The sequence below is a fragment of the Etheostoma cragini genome, chromosome 19 (genome assembly GCF_013103735.1).
Source record: "Etheostoma cragini isolate CJK2018 chromosome 19, CSU_Ecrag_1.0, whole genome shotgun sequence".
Lineage (NCBI taxonomy): Eukaryota > Metazoa > Chordata > Actinopteri > Perciformes > Percidae > Etheostoma > Etheostoma cragini.
This window is the reverse complement of record NC_048425.1, coordinates 1518396-1527280: the sequence shown is the minus strand read 5'-3', so window position 1 is coordinate 1527280 and position 8885 is coordinate 1518396. Positions and strand designations below refer to the sequence as shown.

Here is an 8885-nt window from a genome sequence, read left to right as displayed (position 1 = left end):
AGAACATATGCTATCGCCTGTATGCCAAATTACTTAGGGGCCCTACTGTCAAGCTCCATTTTGTAATTTGAGTGGTTTTAAAAGTTGCTGTGTGAAGATGAGCGATGTTGGCATGTCATCTGAGCGGGAGGGTGCAAAGCCTGCCCTGGATTGGTTGACTGCATATGTGAGGCAAAAGAATTTCACTTTTAACTTCAAGGAACACACTGTACAGTAGGTGTTACCAGAGAATCTTGCCATGCTTTGCCTTGAATGTCACAAATTGTATTTAAGCGGATTTTTTAGTGGATTTTGTTTTAGTGGATATGCAGATATAATTGATTGAAATATGTTTGTCTGTTCTGGGAACGTTCAAAATGCCCAAAAAGAATTTCAAAATGTAATTTTTACTCAAATGTACAATTTACAAAAGCTACTGTACTGTACTACATATTAGATGAGCGAATAGTTATGTCACATCAAGTCTAATGTACTGTACAGTAAAAAACACCATGCATCTGTTCTAAGATTTCATTGAATAGGATGTTCACTAAGAGTTTTGTGTAATAAAATCTCACACAGTTAACTAATATGTTTCAGGTATGGGCTCCTACAATGCTTATTATTATTATTATTAGTAGTAGTAGTAGTAGTAGTAGTAGTAGTAGTAGTAAAGCACCCCCCTTCCAGAGTTTACCTCATTTGGTCAGAGTCAGAACTGACAAATATATCCATTTAATTAAAATATTATTATTACTACTTTTATTACTGTTATTGTTGTCTCTATACTGTCTTTTATACTGTATTCTTGCTAAAACTGATGCTGGAAATTTTAATTTCCTTGCAGGATTCATCCATCCAGAGAAGTCTGAGTGGCGGTTCCTAGTTGTTTTCCTCAAAATATAAAAGAGATGTATCTGCTCAGCCAGCGTTGAAAGCAAGCCTATAAATCAATCAGTTTTGTAATAATCTTGATGTTTGTTTGCTTCTTTTTATGGGTTCTTTTAAGACCTTCCCTAACATTATGTGTGCTGAATTACACCAACTCAATGTAATTAGATAGGTGTCAATGTCCTGAGAAGGAAGAGAGGTCAGAGGACACTTGATGTTGTAGGCGCGGACATTTGATGCACAAGCCAGTTGTTGAAGCTTCTGAAAAATGAGAGAGACTAAAGATACTATGTTACACAGGCTCGGTCTTCTGCAGATCATCCTACCTCTGTCTCCTTTTTAAAACTTACTCAACCCACCCCTCCATGAAGTACAGCTTTTCTGACAATGTGTACAGACTATATCCCAACATAGGGCCTAATGCAGCGAACTCCAAAAACATCAATGAAAAAGTAGGCCCATCTAAATATCTGTGTGAATGCGTGCACATAACCCTTGTGTTGTCTTCCCGTCAAAATAAAAAACCCTTTTAGTTGACGCTTTTTAAAATCAATGTTTTTAACTTTCTTAAGTTGTGTCCCTTTTTTCAATTTTTGTAACTTTGACGTTTTCAACACGACATAAGACTAACTTATTAACTTTAAAGAAATGTATGTTGATGAATAATCACAGACTGGAATATGTCAACTTTTACGCAATACACCTTCTCATTGAATGCATTTCGTTTATTTTCATGACTATTTACATTGTAGATTCTCACTGAAGACATCAAAACTATGAATGAACACATAGAATCATGTACTTAACGAAAAAGTGTGTTAATTGGTGGAATTTTTTGCCTTATTAATGGTGTTGGGACCATCAGTTGTATTGTGCAAAAGTCAGGTTGATATACAGCCTTCAGCCTATTGGACAACTGTTAGAATTTACATTTTGGTAAGAATCAATCAGTTAAGTGAAGAGGATCGAGTGGCCATCATTCATTAGGAAATGAAGTTCAGTCGGTCCGTAAAATGGCAAAAACTTTGAATGTGTCCCCAAGTGCAGTTGCAAAAACCATCAAGCGCTACAACGAAACTGGCTCACATGAGGACTTCACCAGGGCAGGAAGACCAAGAGTCACCTCTGCTGCTGAGGATAAGTTCCTCAGAAATCGCAAGTTAACAGCAGCTCAAAATAGAGACCAGATGACTACAACACAGTTGTAGCAGCAAACACATCTCTAGAACAACTGTTAAGAGGAGACTGTGTGAATCAGGCCTTCATGGTCAAATGGCAGCTAAGAAACCACTGCTAAGGAGAGGCAACAAGCAGAACAGATTTGTTTGGCCCAAGAAACACAAGGAATGGAAATTAGACCAGTGGAAATCTAGGCTTTGGTTTGATGGTCTGAGTCCAAATTTGAGATCTTTGGTTCCAACCGCCGTGTCCTTGTGCGACGGAGAAAAGGTGACCGAATGGATTCTACATTCCTGGTTCCCACGTGAAGCATGGAGGAGGAGGTGTGATGGTGTAGGGGTGCTTTGCTGTTGACACTGTTGGGGATTTATTCCAAATTGAAGGCACACTAAACCAGCATCCCATCCCGTTTGTGTTTAGGTGGACCATCGTTTATTTTTCAACAGGACAATGACCCCAAACACAACTCAAGGCTGTGTAAGGGCTATTTGACCAAAAAGGAGAGCGATGGAGTGCTGCACCTCCACAGTCAACGGACCTGAATCCAATCGAGATGGTTTGGGAAGAGCTGGACCGCAGAGTGAAGGCAAATGGGCCGACAAGAGCAAAGCATTCTGGGATCTCCTTCAAGACTGTTGGGCAACCATTTCAGCTTACCACCTCTTGAAGCTCATCAAGAGAATGCCAAGAGTGTGCAAAGCAGTAATCAGAGCAAAGGGTCGCTACTTCGGAAAAACTAGAATATGAGACATGTTTTTTGTTATTTCTCACTTTTTTGTTAAGTACATAACTCCACATGTGTTCATTCATAGTTTTGATGCCTTCAGTGAGAATCTACAATGTAAATAGTCATGAAAATAAAGTAAACGCATTGAATGAGAAGGTGTATTCTAACTAAACTTTACAGGCCAAAAGTTATATATATATATATATATATATATATATATATATATATATATATGCATATATGACTTTTGGCCTGTATAGTTTATGCAGTACATCATATTAGATTATCACTGGCATCAAGGCATCAAAAGTTTGGAAATCTGCTCAACTTATTAACAGTAAATCAATACATCAGGACAATCATTGAACAACAAAACATTTAAACCTCACATAGTAACAACAGAGTGAAACAACACATAACAACAGAGTGCAACGGCACAAAGCATTGACAGAGTGCAGTGACACAGCAAGACAACACAGTCAATGACAAGTAGGGCAACAGCTGACATGAGTTGACACAGACAAACGTTGAGTCATGTGAGCTATTGACATGAACAGAAATAGACATTGATAGAAGGCATAGACATGGACGGTAAGCATTTTGACTTATTTTTGGCACAAATGGGAGGAAGTTAAGGAAACACTCAGGAGCAGCACAACTCCTCACATGTGTGAAGAAGGTTTGGAAGACTTTTGAATTATTCAGAAAACTTTAATGAACCAGGCAGTATTATGCATTGTTGTCCTCCTAAAGGAGTATTTAAACTTAAACTGGAGGTGTTACATTTAGCCTATCTTTCTCTCTCTCTCTCTCTCTGGGAGAATGAAACACCAATCATTAAATGGTCCATTATAATGTTGTCATGAGGACTCAAGTCACTCCCATGTGACTGTACATTCTGCCCCAGGGAACACCTTGCACACATAGTTTCATATGACGTGGGAATGCAAAGCAGTCAAAAGAGCTGTTGGAAAGAATGCACCATCTTCCCCTGCATTTTTGTTACAGGATGCTTCTTTCGCATTCTTTTCCATCGTATTATTTCGGCTGGTAACGGCTGCAAATGGTTGGCAAAGCGATGTACGCATCACACTCATTTGGTAAACTACAATGGTTTTGAGTTTTTATGGACATTTTGAGTTTAGAGAGCCCCGGCGCTAAGATACATTGCTCAAAACCAGATAAAGTAAAGTTGTTAAATGATATTAGAGAGCAGATTAAGGGCCTTTTCGTCTAATTTGGGGTTTTCTTTTTTTTGGTATCTAACGTGAGTGCTAGGGCGTTAAAGCCTCTGAACACCCACACAGGTGTGTTCTGTTATTCCGCCTGATTAGACTCTTTTCAGGTTGAAGGTCGGCCGGAGCGTTGATGGAAACTTATCAGGTCACAAATTCTTTATACCAGTAAGGATGATGAAAGTGTCATATGTTCTGCCATGCAGCAACACTAACAGTGGACTCAAGAAGATGTCAATCACTGTCTAACAACCCCCACACAGCCTTGGAAAAGGTCCAATCAGCCACATTATCTATAAACACATGTGTGGGTGTTCAGAGCCTTAAACACTAGCTGAATGCTATGTAATGTGTACTAACGGTCCCTGGAGGGTGATGCTTTTTTGTTTTTTATTAAAAGAAAAATTGGATCACAAAAAATATTTTAATCAGAGAGATAATCAACAACAAGTATAACACATGTTGCCAAAATGAAGTGCAGTGCAGTGCAGTGAAGTGTGACAGGATGAATAAGCTGTGAAACAATATAAGTTATTTATTGACGCGCATTATGAGTCATCAGCTTATTCATTTACCCTTATTTTTATCCAATTATTAATCACAGAAGATTCAGGTAAAGACAATGTCAATCTCAAACTGAAAGAAAAACAATCACCAGTCCAAATGTCCTCCCAGTTAGAGACAAAAACAAGTAGAGACAAATACTTAGGATTTGCAAGGAAAATAGACTGTCAGGAGGTTTAAATGAGAGGTAGTCTACTGGTCTGTACATTAAAACAAAGAAAAGTTTCTATCGACGTCATTAGATCAGTGGAGAGGTCCAGAGTTTCCCATCATGCACTGTGGTCGGTGGAGAGAAGCTGGAAACGGTAGCTGTCTTCAGTTGACTGGGAATGAGACACTAAGACTTACCCATGCAATCTCTGCCACTGAGTGTTGCTTAACTTCTGACTTAGAGATTTGTCCTGAAAATATGGGAATTTGACTCCCTGAGCAGTCTAAGACTGATTAGTCTAAGCACCAGATATTTTTATTTTACTTATCTTTTTATCTGTAGGCTATTTATAGGCGTGTACTTGTGCATGGGTGTGTTCGTGCGTATGTGTGCAGCCAGGCTTGGCGGACCGGACCAGCAACTTTGTGCTTCCAACTAAAGGTGCGTCATGAGAATATTTGGCCTGCCTATTTATTTGCCCTTTTTTCCGCCGCTTGACACATCATAGACAAGCTTCAAGGTGCGGGTTGTGTTTGGATTTGCTGGTTGACTTTTTACCGGCTGCCTTCAAGCAGAGAAGAAATCAAACACAAACTGGACCTCTGTCCTCTGGTCTCCTGGTTTTTGATCTTAAGTGACAAGGTAATGCACAAATGTGTTGATGTTGGTGTTGTCATGATATGAATCCTGTTGTATAGATTTAGTGTGTAAATAAGTAAATATAAAATATATACAACACAATAACAGTAAGGGGAAAAGGCAAACAGCATAATATGAGCACTTTAAACAGCAGGTTGAATTTGATTGTTATTCAAGCCTGTATGAAGTTTATTGTCCAGGTGATTCAAGGTGAATAATGTAGATATGTGTTGACAGTTTGAACACTTGAGTGTTTGTAGATCCTGATAATAACAAATGTATTTATGACACCGACATCTGCTGCAGTAAAAACTCTGAATATGTTTGTTCTTGGAAGCTTTTGAAGACTTGAAGACAACTAAAGTATGAGTGTGAGTGCATGGGAGAGCTATACAAGCTAGTACGTATTTTTGGGGCCTAAACTGCATATATTATATATTAAGGCCCATACTAGTAGTATAATAGTTTAGCAAAAAAATTACTGGAAGACTTATCATTGAGCCTAGATCTTCTTTTCACTTTCAGTCCATTTTTGAACTGTCAGAACTGAACATTTACAGAGTTTTTACACAGCAGCAGACTGATTTGATGTCTGCCTGACACGAGAATGACCTAAATATATATCTAAATTGTATACATATATACTGTGTATATATATCTAATGTGAAGGTTTACCAAACGGTATGATGATCGGATATATGGCCGTACATAATCAGTTATCATAAACAGGTTTCCCTGTCCCAGATAAACAGGCCTAATTAAAACAATCACTGGAGGGCGAGTACAAGCAGAGTAATGTTATGTAATGTAGTTTTGTCTGATAACAAGAAAGTTAATGCAAGTGGCAAGGTGAAGGTTGGGGACTGTTTTAACTGCAGATTTAGTCATCGCCCTCTGCTTTTTCTTCCACTGTCAATCTCACATCATAATAGTAGACTCATACTTTCTCAGGTGAAAAGAACTTTCCTAACTGGCTCCATCTTGTGACAGAAATACATAAATGTAGCTGCTTATTTTCATTCATGGTTATAAGTAACACAGAGGAAGAAATATTAGCAGACTGTAATAAGTGAACTCTGAGCTCATGTGTTGATCACTCTAAACCTCTGTCTCCTCTCACAGGGAGAAGATGGTCTGCAGCATCCTGCTGCTCATCATCCTGACCTCCTGTGTCTCTGGTTAGTTTCCAGCTTCACTTTATTATCCACTACCACTAAACAAAGAAGGACTAAAGTGTCCACAGAGACATGTGGAGATGGAGTTTGAAATTGTCAGTGTTTCAGCTCCTCACTTTCCCTCTCTGTCTCCTCAACAGGAACATTTGTAGTGAATGTGACCCAGACCTCCTATCAGGCAGAGGAGAACCACGACATCACACTGGAGTGGACCTTCACCACCAACCCTCACAGTTTCTCCAGCTCTCCTTATATCTTCTGTGAACTGATAACTGATCTCAGGAATCCAGTCCTGTTTCGTCTCTATGGAGGAGTCGAGGTCCCAGAGTCTCAGGATGAACATTTTGCAGGACGAGTCCAGTGGGACAAAGACGTCCTCAGACAAGGACGACTCAAACTTCAAGTGTCCAGACTCAGGACTGAAGACTCGGGACTGTACGTGTGTGATGTGATCTTAAATTATAAGAGTAACTCTAGTAGATGCTGGCTCAATGTCACTGGTAAGTTGATTCAGAAGAACTTTAACAGGTTCAGTTCAGCAGTTTTTTTAGATAAAAAGGAAGGACACACTTCCACAAAAACAGTCATAATATAGCATGTCAAAAAATCTATGACATACAATCCTTACAATTCCCACTGTTTTATTGAAATGTTTTCCTTCCCATGAATGAAACAGATGTGTTTGTTCTCTTTACAGCAGCGAGGGATTGGCCTAAACTTGAGACACCAAACACAACAAGTTCATCAAACACAACAAGTCTACAACAACCAGAGAGTGGGAGAAGGATCAGTCTCTCCTGTGGACTGGGACTGACAGCAGCAGCTTTGCTGTTTTTTTGTTTCTGTTTATTCAGTTGTTGTCTGCTGAATGAACAAGAATTCTCCTCGAAGTTTAAAGATGGATTAAGAAAAAGTAATTTTTCAGCAGGTGGATCAGTGGAAATTGTTTCATCAACAACTTCAAAAAGACTGTTAGAATTTGATTTCATAAGACAGAGACACAGAAATTGCGAAAGTGTTTGAAGTCTGAAGGACACAAAGCTCCAACACTGCAGACGTGAAATGGTCACGTTATTTTCAATTTACGATTCGTGGTGGTGAGCACGAATTTTAATGTTATGTATTTAATTTTCTTTTTAAAGGGAAGCATGTATAAGGAGGTTGGGTTTACAGTGAGACTGGGTTGAAAGAGCTCAGAATAAACCACCAGGTTCATAGTGACGGCATGTGGAACAGTTCAGCCTTTTAGTTTAATAACCCCTTTATTGAAATACCCTCCACAATACGAAGCAAGCTGTAGCTTATATGTGCAATTGTTGAAACCCTGTTCAATGTACAGCTTTGTGTGTTAATTTTTACTTAAACAGAACAAGTCCACTTGTTTCTACACCCTGTCTATCATGTAGTAGACTCCTGCAGGATATAATGAAGCCTTCATGTTAACTGAAGATCCTTCAGCTCTGCAGAAAACTGCAGCTGCACACAGGAAGTGAAGGCATCTTCGTAGTATCAAACGTAGTGACCTTCTACCAGACTTCATATACAGCTTTAACTTTAACACAGAGCACTTTAACCTTTGCTTTTGTAATGAGTACTTAAATGTACTGGTCCTGTGTTATCATGGTCTTTTACTTCCTGTCTCTGTCATTGTAAAGCTGAGAGGAGTTAACTCTGGTGTTGATGATGAGGGAGAGAAAGATCTAAATGCTTAAGAACTAAATGTTTGTTTCATCTGATGTATGATCTGATTCTTTCATTTCTTACACACTGAGGTCTTTCTCATATATTTAAATTCATGTTGAACTAAAATGGGAGAACCATTATTATTTATATGTATATTATCTTTTATATTTGTTGTTTGTGTCCTACTGCACCGTGGGCCAGAGAGAAAGCTTTTTTCAATAGCTCTGAATGTCTGGGACATATTGCTGAATTGAGAATAAAGTTGACTTCACTTTTAATTCAAATGTTCAGAGGTTGTATGTATGAAAACAGTCTTACAATACATTCACTGTAAAAAATAATTAATTTCACATTAAAGAAAACAAGTTATTTTTTATTGTTAAGAACAAAGTGCTTCAAAAGTGTTTAGCAGAAGAATAAGATTGTCCACCTGTCCACCAGGTGTCCTCAGACTCTCCTCATCCTGATCACCTGTGTCTCATTTCCCAATCCCCCTGTCAGTACATAAACCAGACCTGGTCCTGGTTGGTCCATGTTGTGTCTGGCCTTAAAGAAACACGCCGAATTATTTGGACTTGAGCTTATTTACCGTATCCCCAGAGTTAGACAAGTCCATACATACCCTTCTCATCTCCTTGAGTGTTCTAACTCAGTCTGCCAAC

At 38.8% G+C, this 8885-nt stretch overlaps 1 protein-coding gene across 1 annotated transcript; it reads left to right on the top strand.

Annotated features, from left to right (window-relative positions):
• Window positions 1-5160: 5160 nt before the first annotated feature.
• On the top strand, window positions 5161-7599 carry LOC117962050. The gene is made up of 4 exons (XM_034901092.1): window positions 5161-5368; window positions 6488-6543; window positions 6681-7040; window positions 7238-7599. The coding sequence occupies exons 2-4, from the start codon at window positions 6495-6497 to the stop codon at window positions 7561-7563; spliced, it is 735 nt and encodes a 244-aa protein (XP_034756983.1). The 5' UTR covers window positions 5161-5368; window positions 6488-6494; the 3' UTR covers window positions 7564-7599.
• Window positions 7600-8885: the final 1286 nt, after the last annotated feature.